The sequence below is a fragment of the Herpailurus yagouaroundi genome, unplaced genomic scaffold (genome assembly GCF_014898765.1).
Source record: "Herpailurus yagouaroundi ecotype Mexico unplaced genomic scaffold, PumYag 139, whole genome shotgun sequence".
NCBI classification, from domain to species: domain Eukaryota; kingdom Metazoa; phylum Chordata; class Mammalia; order Carnivora; family Felidae; genus Herpailurus; species Herpailurus yagouaroundi.
The window spans coordinates 60639955-60659820 of record NW_024412394.1 but is presented as its reverse complement, the minus strand read 5'-3'; the positions used below and the strand labels follow the sequence as shown (position 1 = coordinate 60659820).

Genomic DNA, 19866 nt, shown 5'->3' with positions numbered 1-19866 from the left:
CGTTGAAAAAAAAAATTTTTTTTAAAAAATAAAAAAAAAATCCAGCTCTTCACTTTTGCTTTTGAGGCTCCATAACCTTGCCATTATCTTCCACATATTTTTCCGGTACATCCTACATATCTGTACAAGCACATCCACCTATGCTACCTGCTATTCACTTTTATGATCTATGCTTATCCCTTCATTTGAACATGTTATATATTAGCAGTATTCTGGAGCCAGCTTATATGGCTAGAAGAGCCAATTTTGTACCTATCTTTCCAAATCTGAATTCAGTAAGGCATCACTGGTAGCTTGGTATTAATCATATCAGCAATATTTACACCACTAAAATTGTCAATTGCTACAAATCAAAGATTCTCTCCTTGCCATAGCCAGTTATTAAGCAAGTACCATCACATCACTGAACAATATACACCATTTATGTTATATTTGTATGCCATATGTTGTTCATTAATTAACGCTGGCATTGTTTATTTGGTAGCTTTAGTACCAGAAAGTCACCAAAGTTACACAGAATGAAGAACAAGGATTATCTGTATATGAATGCTACAATAATATGCTACTGAACATATTATTTAGTAGATCTAAATGGATTGGAAGGGCTTAATGAGATGGTAACAATGATCAGTTCCACTGATTTGTAATTTATCAACAGCAAATTTAAATTATGATCAATTTTCATTAAAATATAACCTTGAGGAGAAATAAACATTACTATCAGCTATAAATGTATAACAAGAAACAATAAATAACAAGGGTTTTCAAATTGTAAGGCTTCCTCTTAATTACCATTTAAAATTTATAATTGATATAGGAAATTAACTTAAACAGTAGTCTAATTTCAGATCCTTATGACCTATTTTTATCCTAAGCAACTTTTTAATAAAGTTAAGTTATAATGGTATACTGCAACATACTCCAATTTTAAACTACCTAAGATTGTTTTTATTGTGATAGAACAAAAAAGTCCTTACTATCATCATCTACTGATCATTTTAAGATTCCCAAAGGAAAGGCATTATTTTGGTTGTCATAAAATTCAGCTTAATTTTACAAGTGTAAAATAAAAATATATAATTCTACACTTAAAGCTGGAATCTATTTTTAAAATTATACAGTGGCTTTCATATAGCCTCATTAAATAGCTACTAATACAGTTCTTTTAAACACCCAATTGTCCAATCAAATTAAATTAAGAGTGGCTTTAAATTGGAAATAATAAGGAAAATGGCTTGCATATCAACATTGCATAAGAAAGCACAGGTTCCTCCTAGCAATAATTTCTTACCAATATAGCTATTTGTTTGTAAGTGAAGTACCAAACATTACAAAAACAGTTATTTTTAAATTAGTTTGAACATAATTTACATTTAAAAGAATTCTTTCTTAGACTTACATACCAGAAGCAAGTGTTTAGCTTGCAAACACTTGCTAAGGATTTTAAAGCAGTAAGTCCAGTATTAAAAGGCTCAAGGCAGACTGTCCTCAGATCAGTCAAGCAGCCATGTCATTTCTAATACTGGAAAATGAAACAGACTATACTTTTAGAGAAATGGACACTCAATAAGTAAATGATTTTATCAGCAAGAACCTGAAGCTAGCATTGGAAAGGTAGCATCTGATTTTCTAGCATCACTTGGATGTTTAAGTTGATTTGGCTAATATGTAAATATCTGGATTATAAAAAAAAAATAGCACATCAGCTACCATGAACATGCAAGGCACATAAAGTTTTTTTTCTAATTGAGTTTTTAACTATAAAATAATTTTAATAAGTTTCACAAGGTCTAATGACTTTCGGGCTTTCTTTCCTTCCAACTGAATATCTTTTGAAATTATACTCTATTGTATCAAATATACCAATAAAATATTTTAAAATTAAGTGGATGTACTGCATTTGCAGTTAAGTATCTAAAACAACTGAAGTATGTTTGGAAAGCATTCACTATTTTTTTTGCAACTCAAATATCTGACTTAGCAGATATCAATATGAATGTTTTAAAATTGGGGGCAGAAGAAATATCTTATATATAATTTTTAACATCTTCCTGATTTAAAAAAAAATTGAAGCCCTAATTGAAAATTAAAGCAGTGATATGAAAAATTTTAAATCAACATACAGTTCCCTGAATGTGAATATCGATTTTGCATCTCCTTCTACAACAAAATTTTCATTATTTTCTTTTTATTTTCCTTTTATTTTTTTGGTAATATCACTTTAGTAATACCAGTTTCCAAAACATATCTTCAGTCAGTCTAGTGAATTGTTAAACTTATATTGAAACACACCTCCCAGCACCCCCATTCTCAGTACCAATAATAATAAGGGAAGCAGGGAAACACTTACCTAATTTTATTATGTTAAAATAATATTCAGGTGCATATTCTGAACCAACTTAGATGACAGTTGTAGCCCTATTCTGTTTATAATGTTTATCATGCCAGTAACATTCAAAACCTACAATTTCACCTTTGCTTCAAATATTAAATCCATTAATTTAATAGAAAAATCTATTATAAATTCATTCACCTCATTTATCATCTCAAGAGTAGTCAGACAGGGGCACATGAAAATGGGAAATATTTTATAATAATTAACTTTGGATTAAACATCTTTCATAAAGAATAGCAGGAAATTAAATATTATCCAGTCTGGGGTGGGGCAGAGAGAATTATCTTTTATAGATTTTGTATAGTACTGAAACTAAACATAGGTTTCAATCCAGTGTACATTTAAAAAAAAGAAAGAATTACTATAGTTTTAAAGTGCAGGCATATATAATTACTTCATTAGTAAAGTTTTTGTCATGAAGTCTGTCAGGTTAATTTCTAGGCTTCCAAACAAAATTCCAAAAGTAGGTATAAAATCAACATATTTATAAATGAGATAACTTCACATTTTTATACTGTCCCTCTTTTTGTAAGATTTAACTAAAAATATTAAAATTTATAGGTGTTGAAAATCAATAGAATAGTTTGTGTTGTCATCTGTTTTACTAATTCTATTTACATACAAAATGGATACTGTCCAGCTCTTACTATTTGAATATCATATTGAAATCCCTATTGCAATTGGAGAGACATATGATATTTTTTCTAAAAATATATATATGTATATATACCCAACAGGATTGATATGAAAACAATTTAACTTGAATGATGTAATTATGTAATGGAATGTAAAAAATTATAGCAAGTAAGGTGCCGTGACATGCTGTAATGGATGAAGTTACACTGGTTGATGACACTATATCTCCTACTCATTAATTATTTGGATAGAGTGCATTATTTTTACATAGCATGAAGAAATAAGTCATAAATTACCACTAAAAATTACATCTATACATTTTCATTTAATATTAGTGATATTTCTTCCTCATCCATGAATTATGGAAAAAAATCAAAAGAATATCAATAGCACTTTGAGTTGCTAGAAAAGCTCATAATGTGGTGCGATTTTTTTTTACAATATGCAGCTAGTAATTTTTAGGGGAAGAAAGTTAGCATTTCTAGAAAAATGACTTATAAAACAAGTAAGTTTACATGTTTATGAGGCAAATCTGCACATGTGTGGCTTGCTAATGTGTCCTATTTAGGTGCCTAAGTGACTGGAAATATTTTTAACCTACCTTATTTGCAATTCTAAAGATAAAGACACATTTCTTAAGTGTAGCTAATTGAGTGATTCTTTCAAGTTATTATAAAACAACATACTGCTAACATGTAGCTCAAATATTTTATACAGGACTAGTTTAAAAATCATAACTAAAAAGTTAGCCAAGCTCTTTTTTTTCTAAAATCTTACAAGGAAAAAGTGAATTTAACATGGCAGTCAAAATGAACCAAGTGATATAATTTCCTTTTCTGTTTTCTATTTTCTTCTAAATCTGTTTTCTTTTCTTTAAGACAACTTTCTCCCTATAATCAATTAGAATTTAAAAAGGGTAATAATGCTAGCATTAAACAAGGGAAACATTTCAAAATCACTTGCTACTGGTATAATAGTGTGGTTGTGTATATCCATTCATTCCTTACATCAAATCTTAAAAAACATAAAGTTACTGAAAAAAGAAGCTAATGAATTAATCTCTCCATTGTTCTTAGATAAAACCTGGCCACTGTTGACATGTAATTTGTATTAGTTTCCTTCCTTTTCTCTCTCAATGACTTCCCCCACAAAACCCACCAGCCTAGTACAAGACTATATAGGAAAACATCCATTTGAAAGAACTCTCACACCAAAGAATCTACAACAAAAGGACACCTTTATCCAGGTGAAAACGTTACTTACTTAGGTATCAAGCTTACCGTTAAAAAAATTGACTTATTTTTCTACATTTTTCAAGGGAACTGACTTTTTTGAGCAGAGTACTCTCAATCATTGTACAGAGACATATAGGGGGGAAAACCCTACTTTTCAGAATATAAAGACCTTTGTTAGATGATGGAGACCCCTCGTCCGGAAAGTCCGAGGGGATCATTTTTCTGGGGGCTATAGAAAAACAGAAGCACAATTTTGTTTTGAGAATTAACACAGAACGAACGAGGTGGGAGGATGACTTCTTACAAACAATTCACAGTACTCTGCAGCTGTGGGAGAAGTAGCTGTCTATAGACTACAAAATGTGAAAGAATAAGTGCATCACTTGGTAACAAATGATTGGTTCTCTTTATCTTGTTGGTTCTTAAGAGTCATCTCAAAGAATTTCTTTCTTATGTTAAAACTCTCTTATACACACACACACATAAACACACGCACATACACACACACACAAAGGAAAGAAATAAAGAGGAAGAGAAACAGCCATTCACAGTATTATTCTTGTCCTATTAGTTTTCCATGAGAATTACCTACTGAGAAATGTATGAAACATAGTGGCAAGTGTCAAAAATGACACTATACTCCTTTCTCAATCTTTCAAAGAAAAAAATCTTTTACAAGACTATTGCTTCTCATCAGTGTGTGTGTGTGTGTGTGTGTGTGTGTGTGTGTGTGTGTGTGTAAACAGAATTACATATTCCATAAAGGATTCATTAAAAACAGAGCTGTCATTTGTTGGTAGCAAGTATAATAATTTAATGACATTCATCTTCAGGTTTTTAGCATTCTCGAGTTTCTTAACATTACTCTCTATATAGTATAATTTATTAAAATTATTATCTGTGATTTTAAGAGCTAGACACTGTGAAACTTCTAAATTGAAACAAATTATAATAGGGTGACCATAGTCCTCAGAAGCTCATTGGCCAGGATACTTATTGAGAGGACATTCTTGCAATGACTAGACAGAGAGGTGGTTTCCCACCTCTAGAAGTCTTGAATTCAATTTGGCGATGGAGGCAAGGAAAGGTAAAGAGGAAAATAATTTACCTATAGGATATGAAAAATAAAAATGGGCTATCAAACTTCTGCTCTTGCAATTTACATTCACTTTTGCCCTAACAATAAAAAAATTCTGTCAAAAATTAATTTGGTAAGAGAGATTAAAACTTCTAAAAGAAACTCAAGTACAATTATCTGTAAAAGATGCCCAAAAGCGTTAGATTACAGAAGATTACCAAAATAAGTAGCTTAATTTTAAGTTGTTTTGTCTTACTTGATTTTTTCAAATCTTTTATTCTTGTAAGTGTCTAGCATAATTATAAAATGTAGAGGTAGAAAATATGTTTATTTTTTCTTAAAGTGATTGAGATTCCGATTCTTCAGCCTTTACAATTGCGGTCAAAATTTCCACTGCCTCCATTATCTAGATACAATATTCACCATAAGCTGAAAATAAGTCACCAATTTAACCTTTCAATTGCTTTGGTTCTACTAGTACAAATGAAGAATTTTTTCTGGTGTAATAACTCCATCTCTATTTTGTAGTCATGAACATCATTGGAATCATTACAAATAAGGAGGGAAATTATTTTAGAATAGATTTACCAAGTAACAGTTGTGAAAAAAAACTTTATTAATGTAGAAATAACTTCATCTCCTATGGAAATGTGGTTTGAAAGTGCATTTAGTTTTATCGATGATGACTTTTAGGTCCATAGCTGAGGTATTTGCTAATATAATCAATTTTAATAATCACTTTCATATGTGTGAAAGGCATACTAGAAAACAGCATTATTTCAAACCAAATTTTCATTAAATTCTCAGAAAACTGCTAAATCAATAAAAGCAGATAGGTTTTCCTGAAATTTACTTAAGTAAAAAAAAGTCTAAAAAATTAAAGAAAAATATACCTAAAATTGTGTTATGGAAAGGTAAGACTGAAATGGTTTTCTAGTAAGAGGTGGGCAAGTGGTGGCAAAGGCACACAACAAAATTGGCATTTCGTTTCCATGTGACAACAGTCTTTTTGACAGCATATTAGTTTAACATTGAACATCCCACCAAAACAGTTATCCATTTCCAAGTGCATAATAAGTCATTGTTGTCCTTCACTGTACATTAAATGTCACCCATCATTGTGACAAGAATATAAAAGCTATTGCACACTAGCCAGGAGCCTAGATCAAAGCTGTTGATGCAAGCACTTTGGACATGGCTTTCTAAACTCAGTTAAACCGTCAAAAACACTATGTTTAGAACATCTTTACCTCCGAGCACCAAGAGAAATACAGAGTATTTTTACAAATGTAAGAACTCTCAGTAAGGCAGTAGCCTTGTCATCTTGTGACTCCAGACCATGTTAGTGCCAAAATGTGTGTCAAGACGGTCCTGGTGGTCACCGTATTTATAAACCCTTGAGCAGATTCTAGGGAGACCACCTCCTGCTGTCTAATCCAATAATACAATAGATGAGATTCTAATATTCTAAAAATCATGCAAAGTAATTCAACCCCAAAACACATAAGAAACTCCTATATTCTTTTTAACTTAGAAAAACTAATGTTATGTACTTAACACATACCGAATATTCTTGGATTTGTTATCTTTGCTAAGGCCAGGTTAGCCAATATTGCTAGCTTTCTTTTACTCTTTTTCCTATATTTGATCATATTCACTTGTTCATTTCAGTAACCTAAGACATTTCTCTGTAATAAAATTCTTACAAAAAATGGTTTAATATTACTCTTCTTCCCCAGTTTATTTGTATTTAATTTTAAAATGTCAATCTTAGAATAAAATATGCAATATTATTATACGCTTGGTGAATTATTACTACAGTTCCATCAATCCTGTTGGAGGAAAATGTGTATAGCATTAGTCTCTTCTTTTAAGTTTGGTCTTCAGTTATTCACCTCTATACCAAATTACTAAAACTCTAGACCAAGATTTACATGCTGATTTTCAAAACAGCTCTGGTCTTGAAGACACCTATTGTTAAAAGAAAAAAAAATTTTTTTCTAACATTATGGGCATTTAAATTGGCTCCATTTTATAAATAGTATCTACTGTGTCCATATTATCAGTTGTTTAATAAAGAAAATATTTGAAGCAAGGTGAAAAATACCTCTCATTCTGAGTATAAAGGGTGGATTTCCTAACCAGACTCTTTATATGACTAACTGCTGTCTCTATACTAACATACCTAGGTCAGAGGAAAACAGAAAGAGAGATGGAAAGGTTTAGGGACAAACGTGATTATGTACAAGTTTGTCATGTATAAGATTTCTTCCTAATCTTCTGTCAGCCAAGAGCTATGGTTAGGATATCCAGGATAAGGCCATTCCATATCTAGAATGCTGTACCTCGGGCTTATCTTTACTGTGAAAAGAGTTCTCAGCTAATTCAGACAAGCATGCTGATTATGTCATTATGCTATAAACAAGAAAGCAACTATTTGCAAGAGACCATAGATTATGAAACCATACCAAGAAAATAAGACCATGTATCTCTTTCTTAATAACGGTTAAAAAAATTTAGAGCATTTGTTAAGTACTTCTTAGATAATCTTTTTCTATATAGGAAGGGTGAAGGGAAATTTTTAAGAGCTATCACAGTAACAATCTGCTTTTAAATTTAATTTTAGAAAACATAAATTCTAACAATTATGATCAGTACTTAATTTATTACAAAATTTTGTTGTTGACATGGTATTATTGTAGAACTTTGTTTCTGTGATTTTCAGTGAGAATGAAACACATAGATGAGAATTTTTTCAAATGTAAATGGTCTTTCTCTGTAATTATTATGGAGATGAAGATAAAAAGTATACATAAATAAAATGCCATATCTATATGTTAACATTAATATAATATAATAATATTAGTAAGTTCATTAGTGATCTCTAAATAACATAAGACACAGTCTTCATTCATAGGTAAAATAAAAATTCTGTGTTTATTTTGTATTGATAAGAAATACCATAATACCATTTATATTACAAAGGTAATTAAGTTCTGCAATGAAATCTGGACATTTTTGCCTGCTTTGCATATTATGAACTTTCATTGTGAGAGGAGTTCAATACCATATGACACTGAATATTTTTTTAAGTGAAGTATATTGGATTTTAATTATATAAATTTATTTGGCTTTGGAAGTTCAGTTAAGAATTTAATTGGATTCTATTTCAAGAATTTCCTTTTAATCTGAGTTCTTAGTGTGTTGTTTTTAAATTTAGCAAATATTTATACATTATTTTAATATAGAGTATTGAATAAAATATTTCAGGAATAATCTGCAAAGAATTTATTTTCATATTATGTACTATTTACCAAGATATTTATTAGTTAATATAGGATATCTAACATTTTTTATTATTTAATAAAATATGTGTTAATTTATCTATAAATGAAGATATTATACTTAATTTTTGAAATTGTATGAGACTGTTTGCATTGAATAAGATGCTGAAATAGAATCATTTTCAAATTCCATTCATTTACTAACTGACAACAAAATATAACAGTAATATTCCAAAATTTAATGACACTAAAAAATTGCATATCAACTAATGTTACATTCTCAAAAAGAATGAGATAGATGTATTTATTTTGTGTAAAATCAGCACAGGTTACCATAATTATACAGATATTATATCACTCTTTTATTTGATAGTTATCAGTGAGAGTTAAAAATATTTTGAAAATTAGATCACTGCATAGCTGTTCCACATCTCTATTTGCACATGTAATTTTAAGCTGGAAAATAATTCAGATGTTTCAATATTTGCTTTTGAATGTAATCTCAGAAGATTTGGGCTCAGAAAATTAGGAATATCTGAAATTCCTAATACAAGTTTGAGGTAACTCAATAGTCTCTGCTTAAGGTCCCCTGGAAACTACATTAGACTTAATTCAGCTTGACTGATGCCTGCACAATTGTCTCAGAATGGTATCAGGACATTTGCCCCTAGGTTTTGATTTTATCCTTCCTGGGAACTTTTGTTAATTTGATTAAGAAGGAACAGGTGTACCTGCAGACAGCATGAAAGACTTTTTTCTATACTTTGGAGTATTTATTTTTCTGTTTGCCTTGTGGGCAGGCTGTAGAGTTCTCCAACCATTGAATTATTTAAACTGTAATCTTTGAACTCATTTCTCTGACTACATATGAAACACGATGGTTTACATTGGCCGCTATAAAATATATGTAACTAATGCAAAGATGTTCAAAAATGAAAAGGCTGTTTTGTCTTCACAAGATACGGAAAAAGTTAGAGCTAAAGACTTACGAATTTTATAGTCCAAATTCTCATTTTTGAGGGGAGAATTCTAAACTTCAAATACAAATATTAATATGATCTACCATACAGCTACCAAAGCTATATGTACTCATGGTACCAATACAAATTTTCAGACAAATGCAAATGATAATTGTCTGAAGGACTCATGTGTCAATATTAAATCAATTGGGGGAAATTATAAGTTTTCATAACATTTATATGTAAATATCAAAAATATCTGTGTATACCTATAAAAATGTGTATATATCAAAAATCTTATGCTATTCTAGAAGTGATTCCTCTTTTAATTGAATGAACTAAGTGGGTTTTTATTGTTTGTTTATTTTTTGCTAGGAACAAATATATGACTTCATTGAGAAAAGAATAAGTTTAACAAAGGATAAATATCCTTAGTGACAAATTTATCAGAAGAAGCTATATAATACAATTGAAAAAATAACCTTCTTATTTAATGTTTAATTTTGATAATAGAGCAAAAACATATTTGTAGTTATACATTATAATTATTTTGTAGAAAAATGAATAATTTTATGTGGAAAATAACGGTAGTTTTTTTATACATAAAGTGCTCATTTTTAATTAGCCTTGGTTCATTAAAAAAAAAAGCCTCCTTTTAAATCTTACCTCTTTGTTTTTTCTTATGACTTATTTATCAATTCAAATTAGTAAAATACACTATTTTACTGTCTCGCTCAAGAGCAAAATGAGGAAATAATTTTTATGGAATAATAATTTGGACGGCTTTCAGATTCTAATTAAAAAGAGTAAACTCTCCCACAGTTATAGCTTACTGACACAACCAGCATGCTTTCTGCCCAAAAAGGCAGTACAGTATATTTTAATAAGGTATGTGACTCTTAAAAGTTCATTATTTCAGCACCCCAAGGGAAATAAAGAAGAAGAAAAGTAAAATTATTGTGACTTTTGACAATTATTAGTTAGAAAAAGGAGGTAACAATTGCCAAAAAAATCACAAAAGTGAGCATGTTACCTGGCTATGACAAAGAGCACACAACTGACACCCAAGTAAGCCAGCAGAATATACATCCAGATATCAGGGGAGAGAGGATTCAGGAAGGAGAAGACGCCTGGGTTTGTACCATTGGGCTTGCGGTACAAAATACTTATTCCAAGTGTCATAAAGGGCTTGGAAAAGTCGATGACCTTCTCTCGAACGTAGGTAATAGCCAGTGGGGCAACTGCAAGGTCAGCTTTCTGTAGAGAGAAACAGAAAACAGGGGAAAAAATTGGTTCTAAGTCTCAAAAAAAGAAGTCAGTATCCAAATTAAGCAAAACAAATACTTTATACTTGAGAATTGTCTGAGTAACTATTATGTTAACATTTAAAGCATTCTTGACCCTGAATTGAAGCATTTGATTTTTCTGTTACTCATTTCTATGTCCTTCTAGATTAGCAAACCAGCATTTATTGCAAGTAGTTAAAGAAAGAAAAAAAATATATGGAATGAAAAAACTGAAGAAACTATTGTACATTCAGTACCTGAATTATTATGCTGTGGAATCTTCTCATAATTATTTTTAATCTAAACTAAAAAAACACATTTAATATAAGTTATGGATCTCTAAATAACTTGGTCAAATTCTAAATAGTAATAATAATATCTACCTCAAATCATTTCGTTGATAATCAAGAAACATGTTTTCCTTATTTTAAAACTATAGAGTTCAGTTAAAAGGTTTAAGTCTTTAAATAGTTAACATTTTGAAAATCTTCTTTTAATGTGATTGTGTTTACTGCCCTTGAGTTTTGTTTCTATCCCTCTAATTTGTTTTATATTATTTAATGAAAATCCTTGCAGCCTTGCCTAAATCGCATTAGGAAATGAGTTTTTCAATTTTCACAAAGTTGCTAATTTTCCATGGTAGCTTAAATATGTTAAATTACTAATGCTTTTCACTCATCATATTATAACCATCTGTCAGGGATGAACTTAAGCTGTAATATGTTACAGGAAATCATTTTAATATTTTAAATAATAAAGGCATCTATTCTCATATATAACGGGAAGCAATATCTCTACTTTCCTTTTATTTTCATAAACATACTGGGCTTTCAGAAGATAAATAAGAAATGCTGCTTGTAGAGAGCTACAGAAAGATGAACAAAATAATGAAATTGGGTTTTGTTTTCTTACCTCGAGGACTGTTGGAGAACTTAAAAAAAGAAACTTCACTAAAAGGCTAAGTTTGTTGACGATATTATTCTGGGTGTGTGTTTGGGTGCATTTGTGTTTTGGGTGTGTGTGGGAAAGGGGGAACACTCAGATACCTGAACAGAGTACCTCTGAGCAGCGTTGAAGACAGAGAGATATTTCTCTAAATGTTAGGAAGGAAAGAACAAGTGTTAAGGGTCCTGGAGAGGATATCATCACATTACATATTCATAAATCTAAGAAAATATCAATTTAGCAATAATACTTGGTAATGTTCTTTAAGCATGTGCTGTGCAACAGGCATTGTGTGGTAAGCACTTTACATGAATTATCACATTTAATCCTTACACAATCCTACTATTATTCCTATTTTAAGATAAGGAAACTGAATCTATGAGAAGTCAAAAACTTGTTCATGGTCACAGAGCTAACTGAGCATTGGAACCAGGACCTAAACCCCAAGCTATTGGAATCTATACCTAGAGTTAAGCATGAGATGCATCTCAGAAGCCAGAAATGGAATGATGGAGACATTCATTCATTCCTTTATTAAAGAATCTGTAGAGATGGAAAGGAGAATATATAGAAGCAAGGTCAGTAATTAATAGATTACAGTCACTGACAATTTAGAGGGTCAGGTGCAGAATTTAGGAAGATGGAATACTTTCCACAAGGAAGAAATAGCACTTCCTCTAAGACAGAAGGGAAGGAACTACAGACGGTTTGAAAAAGTAAGGATGTTTGTTAGGGAAAAAGAGTGATCATTTAAGAAACAGATTCTAGGTTAAAAAAATGGACAACCTGAAATGGTGGCTTACTTCTGTTCAGGGGATTGAGTATACAGCACAGTTTATCTATGTACCGTTTCACTTTTGTAACCCTCCCTCACTGTAGGCACATGAAAAGCAAAATTTTATAACATGTAAAGCATGTAAGTGAACATGCTTTAAGCTGGTAAAATATTTTTTAAATTCAAAATAGATATTAACAAAAGTTAGGGAACAATTCAAGTAACATCTATTAAGACAAAACCACTACATTATTCTAAAAAAAAAAAGTCGTTCCACAGGCATATATTAATATGATTGACTAGACATCCATCAAATTTCAAAATTTACTTAGCATTGCCTAAAGTAAAATTTCTATCCCAAATATAAAATGAATATAAGACAAAACATCACACAGTAAAATTCTTTCAATTATAAAAGAAATTAGTCATTTGAAACAAAAGATATAAACAGACACTTTTGACATTTAATTTAAAAAAATAAATGTATCGAGAGGGGAAGATGGTGGTGTAGGAGGAAGCTGGACTCACCTCCTCCTGCTGATCACTTAGATTCCACCCACACCTGCCTAAATAACCCAGAAAACCACCAGAAGACTACCACAATGGACTCTCCAGAGCCAAGCTTAGACAAAAGGCCCACAGAAGACTGTAGGAAGGGCAGAGAGGCAGTGCGTGCTACACAGACTGGCAGGATGGAGCTGGAGCAGTGGAGGGGCAGCACGCCCAGCAAGGCAGAGCCCCTGAATCTGGCTACAAAAGCCGAGGGGCCGGACTCCATGAGTTCTGACAGCCAGCAGGACTTAACACCTGGAATGTTAAAAGTGAACTACTCTGCTCTCATGGGGAGGGCGAGAGGACGCCAGGAGTTAGAATTGTTGAGCCCTAGAAGATAGAGCTAAGCTCAGCTGGGGAACAAAGGCACTGGCAAGTGCCATCTCCTTCTCCCATCCCCCAGCAGAATTTCCAAAGGGAACCAGTTCCGGTCACTGAACTTGCTTGCACTGTGCAAAAGCCCAATGCTGTGCTTCTGTGGATACATTCCTCCAACGGGACTGCCTCCATCCCAGTGCTGCAGGGTTCCTCCCGCAGGACACCAGAGAGGGCAAAGCCAGCTAAGCCTGCCCCTCCTGCCCCTGTGCACTTTGCAGATCCATCCCAGCTAATAACTCAGATCCCATCGAAACAGCACCACAAGCCTGGCAGTGTGCAAGAGGCCCAGACATGGGCCACACCACACCACTATCTTCCCTGGGAGAGGGGAAGATAAGGTACATACCAGTCTGACTGTGGCCCCAGCGGTGGGCTGGGGACAGACATCAGGTCTGACTGCGGCCCCACCCACCAACACAAGTTACTCCAGACAGCACAGGGGAAGTGCCCTGCAGTTTGGAGCCACCACAGGGACTACCCAAAATGAGAAAACAGAAGAAGTCTCGCAAAAGAAACTCCAGGAAGTAGTGACAGCTAATGAATTGATCAAAAACGATTTAAGCAATATAATAGAATAAGAATTTAGAATAATAGTCATAAAATTAATCACTGGGCTTGAAAAAAGCATAGAGGACAGAAGAGAATCTATTGCTATAGAGATCAAGGGACTAAGAAATAGTCATGAGGAGCTATAAAATGCTATAAATAAGGTGCAAAATAAAATGGAGGTGGCCATAGCAGGGATTGAAGAGGCAGAGGAGAGAATAGGTGAATTAGAAGATAAAATTATGGAAAAAGAGGAAGCTGAGAAAAACAGAGATAAAAAAATCCAGGAGTATAAGGGGAGAATTAGAGAACTAAGTGATGCAATCAAATGGAACAATATCCGTATCATAGGAATTCCAGAAGAAGAAGAAGAGAGAAAGGGGCTGAAGGTGTACTTGAACAAATCATAGCTGAGAACTTCCCTGATCTGGGGAAGCAAAAAAGACATTGAAATCCAAGAGGCACAGAGAACTCCCTTCAGATGTAATTTGAATAGATCTTCTGCATGACATATCATAGTGAAACTGGCAAAATACAAGGATAAAGAGAAAACTCTGAAAGCAGCTAGGCATAAACAGGTCATAACTTACAAAGGTAGACACATAAGAGTAGGAGCAGACCTATCTACTGAAACTTGGCAGGCCAGAAAGGAATGGCAGGAAATCTTCAATGTGATAAACAGAAATAAAATGCAGCCGAGAATCCTTTATCCAGCAAGACTGTCAATCAGAATAGAAGGAGAGATAAAGGTTTTCCCAAAAAAACAAAAACTGAAGGAATTTATCACCACTAAACCAGCCCTACAAGAGATGCTAAGGGGGATTCTGTGAGTGAAATGTTGCAAGGACCACAAAGTACCAGAGACATCATTACAAGCATGAAACCTGCAGACATCACAATGACTCTAAGCCCATATCTTTCAATAATACCACTGAATGTAAATGGACTAAATGCTCCAACCAAAAGACATAGGGTATCAGAAAGGATAAAAAAAAAAAAACAAGACCCATCTATTTGCTATCTACATGAGACTCATTTTAGACCCAAGGACACCTTCAGATTGAAAGTGAGGGGATGGAAAACTATCTATCATACTACTGGATGTCAAAAGAAAGCTGGAGTAGCCATACTTATATCAGACAAACTAGACTTTAAGTTAAAGGGAAGGGCATTATATAATAATTACAGGGTCTATCCATCAGAAAGAGCTAACAATTGTAAATGTCTATGTGCCGAATATGGGAGCCCCCAAATATATAAAACAATTAATCACAAACATAAGCAACCTTATTGATAAGAATGTGGTAATTGCAGGGGACTTTAATACCCCATTTACAACAACGCATAGATCATCTAAACACAGTATCAGTAAAGAAACAATGGTCCTGAATGATACATTGGATCAGATGGACTTGACAGATCTATTTAGAACTCTGCATCCCAAAGCAACAGAATATAATTTCTTCTCGAGTGCACATGGAACATTCTCCAAGATAGATCATATGCTGGCTCACAAAACACCCCTTAATAAGTATAAAAGAGTTGAGATCATACCATACACACTTTCAGACCACAATGCTATGAAACTTGAAATCAACCACAGGAAAAAGTCTGGAAAATCTCCAAAAGCATGGAGGTTAAAGAACACCCTACTAAAGAGTGAATGGATCAACCAGGAAATTAGAGAAGAAATTTTAAAAATATATGGAAACAAATGAAAACGAAAATACAACAATCCAAACGCTTTGGGATGCAGCGAAGGCAGTCCGGAGAGGAAAATACACTGCAATCAAGGCCTATCTCAAGAAACAAGAAAAATCCCAAATACAAAATCTAACAGTACACCTAAAAGAAATAGACACAGAACAGCAAACCAAATATGCCCCAAACCCAGCAGAAGAAGAGAAATAATAAAGATAAGAGCAGAAAAAAAGCAATATAGAATGTAAAAAAATTGTAGAGCAGATCAATGAAACCAAGAGTTGGTTGTTTTGAAAAAAAAAACAAACAAAATTGATAAACCTCTAGCCAGGCTTCTCAAAAGAAAAAGAAAAAAGAGATGACCCAAATAGATAAAATCATGAATGAAAATGGAATTATTACAAACAATCCCTTAGAAATACAAGCAATTATCAGGGAATACTATGAAAATTGTATGCCAACAAACTGGACAATCTGGAAGAAATGGACAAATTCCTAAACACCCACACACTTCCAAAACTCAATCAGGAGGAAATAGAAAACTTGAACAGACTATAACTGGCGAAGAAATTGAATCAGTTATCAAAACTCTCCCAACAAATAAGAGTCCATGACCAGATGGCTTCCTTGGGGAATTCTACCAGACATGTAAAGCAGAGATAATACCTATCCTTCTCAAGCTATTCCAAGAAATAGAAAGGGATGGAAAACTTCCAGACTCATTCTATGAAACCAGCATTCCTTATATTCCTAAACCAGACAGAGACCCAGTAAAAAAAAAAAAAAAAAAAAAAAAAAAAAAAAGAGAACTACAGGCCAATATCCCTGATGAATATGGATGCAAAAAGTCTCACTAAGATACTAACAAATCAAATTCAACAGCATATAAAAAGAATTATTCACCACGATCAAGTAGGATTCATTCCTGGGCTGCAGGGCTGGTTCAACATTCACAAATCAATCAATGTGATATATCACATTAAGAAAAGAAAGAAAAGAACCATATGATCCTGCCAATCAATGCAGAAAAAGCATTTGACAAAATTCAGCATCCTTTCTTAATAAAAACCCTCAAGAAAGTTGGGATAGAAGGAACATAATTTAACATCATAAAAGCCATTTATGAAAAGCCCATATCATCCTCAATGGGGAAAAACTGAGAGCTTTCCCCCTAAGATCAGGAACACGACAGGGATGTCCTCTCTCACTGCTGTTATTTAACATAGGGTTGGAAGTGCTAGCATCAGCAATCAGACAACAAAAGGAAATCAAAAGCATCAAAATTGGCAAAGATGAAGTCAAGCTTTCACTTTTTGCAGATGACATGATATTATACATGGAAAACCAGATAGAGTCCTCCAAATGTCTGCTAGAACTAATACATGAATTCAGCAAAGTCTCAGGATACAAAATTAATGTACAGAAATCAGTTGCGTTCTTATACACTAATAATGAAGCAACAGAAAGACAAAGAAAGAAACTGATCCCATTCACAACTGCACCAAAAATCATAAAATACCTAGGAATAAACCTAATCAAAGATGTAAAAGATCTTTTTGCTGAAAACTATAGAAAGCTTATGAAGGAAATTGAAGAAGATATAAATAAATGGAAAAACATTCCGTGCTCATGGATTGGAAGAATAAATATTGTTAAAATTCTATCTACACATTCAGTGCAATCCCAAGCTATCTACACATTCAGTGCAATCCCAATCAAAATTCCGCCAGCATTCTTCTCGAAGCTAGAACAAGTAATCCTAAAATTTGTATGGAACCACAAAAGACCCCAAATAGCCAAAGTAATATTGAAGAAGACTACCAAAGCAGGAGGCATCAGAATTGCAGACTTTAGCCTCTACTACAAAGCTGTCATCATCAAGACAGCATGGTATTGGAACAAAAACAGACACATAGATCAATGGAATAGAATAGAGACTCCAGAATTGGACCCACAAAAGTATGGCCAACTAATCTTTGACAAAGCAGGAAAGAACATCCAATGGAAAAAAGACAGTCTCTTTAACAAATGGTGCTGGGAGAACTGGACAGCAACATGCAGAAGAATGAAACTAGACCACTTTCTTACACCATTCACAAAAATAAACTCAAAATGGATAAAGGACCTGAATGTGAGACAGGAAACCATCAAAACCCTAGAGGAGAAAGCAGGAAAAAGCCTCTCTGATCTCAGCCACAGCAATTTCTTACTTTACACATCTCCAAAGGCAAGAGCAAAAAAGAAAAAAAAAAAGGCAAGGGCAAGCAAAAATGAACTATTGAGACCTCATGAAGATAAAAACCTTCTGCACTGCAAAGGAAACAATCAATAAAACTAATAGGCAACCAACGGAATGGGAAAAGATATTTGCAAATGACATATCAAAGGGCTAGTATCCAAAATCTGTAAAGAAGTCACCAAATTCCACACCCGAAAAACAAATAATCCAGTGAAGAAATGGGAAGAAAACATGAATAGACATTTCTCTAAAGAAGACATCCAGATGGCCAACAGGCACATGAAATGATGCTCAACATCACTCCCCATCAGTGAAATACAAATCAAAACCACCCTGAGATATCACCTCACACCAGTCAGGGTCGCTAAAATGCACAAATCAAGAGATTATAGATGCTGGAGAGGATGTGGAGAAACAGGAACCCTCTTGCACTGTTGGTGGGAATGCAAACTGGTGCAGTCGCTCTGGAAAACTGTGTGGAGGTTCCTCAAAAAAATTAAAAATAGATCTACCCTATACCCAGGAATAGCACTGCTAGGAATTTACCCAAGGGATACAGGAGTACTGATGCATAGGGGCACTTGTACCCCAATGTTTATAGCAGCACTCTCAACAATAGCCAAATTATGGAAAGAGCCTAAATGTCCATCAACTGATGAATGGATAAAGAAATTGTGGTTTATATACACAATGGAATACTACTTGGCAATGAGAAAGAATGAAATATGGCCTTTTGTGGCAACGTGGATGGAACTAGAGAGTGTTATGCTAAGTGAAATAAGTCATAAAGAGAAAGACAGATACCGTATGTTTTCACTCTTATGTGGATCCTGAGAAACTTAACAGAAGACAATTGGGGAGGGGAAGGAAGAAAAAAAATGTTAGAGAGGGAGGGAGCCAAAGCATAAGAGACTCTTAAAAACTGAGAATAAACTGAGGGTTGATGGGAAGTGAAAAGGAGGGGAAAGTGGGTGATGGGTATTGAGGAGGGCACCTGTGGGGATGAGCACTGCGTGTTGTATGGAAACCAATTTGACAATAAATTTCATATTAAAAAGAATAAAATAAAATAAAAAAATAAATGTATCAACAGACTGTGGTACATTCATATAATGGAATATTATTCAGCAATAAAAAGAAATGAGTTATCAAGACAGGAAAAGTCATGAAAAACTTTAAATGCATATAGTGCTAAATGAAAAATGAAAAATACGCTACATAGCGTATGCTTCCAATTATATGACATTTTGGAAAAGGCAAAATTGCACAGGCAGTAAAAAGCTCTGTGGTTGACAACGGCTCAGGGGAACAGAGTGACAAATAAGTGGAACCAAACATGTTTAAGATAGTGAAACTATTCTGTAAGAAATCATAATGCACATGACACAGTGCATTTATCAAAAAATATAAAGCTGTAGAATACAAAGAGTGAGCCCTAATATAAACCATGGACTTTAGCTAATGTCTCAAAAAGTTCATCAATTGTAACAAATGTACTACACTAATGGAAGCTGTTAATAATCATGGGAACTAGAGTGGGGCAGGGGATGAAAGCAGAAAGGGAGAAGGTATGGAAACTCTACTTTCTGCACAGTTTTTCTATAAACCTAAAACTACTCTAAAAAGTCTATTTTTTAGATAATAATTTTAACCATATCCTCAGTTAGTAGTACTTAATGTTGTGTTGATAAAATTAATTAGAACATAGTTGCTATGGTAAAGGTTTCTCCCTGGAAATTTCACCAAGATGCCTGGGCAGCAGCTATCTTATTAATAAGTTTTAATTTAATATTCTATCATTCTATATGAAATTTTCCAAATTGTTTTATTCTCATAATAACCAATCAAATATCCGTA

General features: G+C 33.2%; 1 protein-coding gene across 5 annotated transcripts in view; it reads right to left on the bottom strand.

The window, feature by feature from the left end:
- Positions 1-19866, bottom strand: part of GRIK2 (glutamate ionotropic receptor kainate type subunit 2) — a 663286-nt gene that overhangs the window by 157481 nt on the left and 485939 nt on the right. For all 5 annotated transcript variants that reach the window (XM_040474262.1, XM_040474263.1, XM_040474267.1 and 2 more), the window contains exon 11: positions 10621-10844. In XM_040474262.1, the coding sequence (XP_040330196.1) occupies positions 10621-10844 (224 nt within the window). The remainder of the gene's footprint in view (positions 1-10620; positions 10845-19866) is intronic.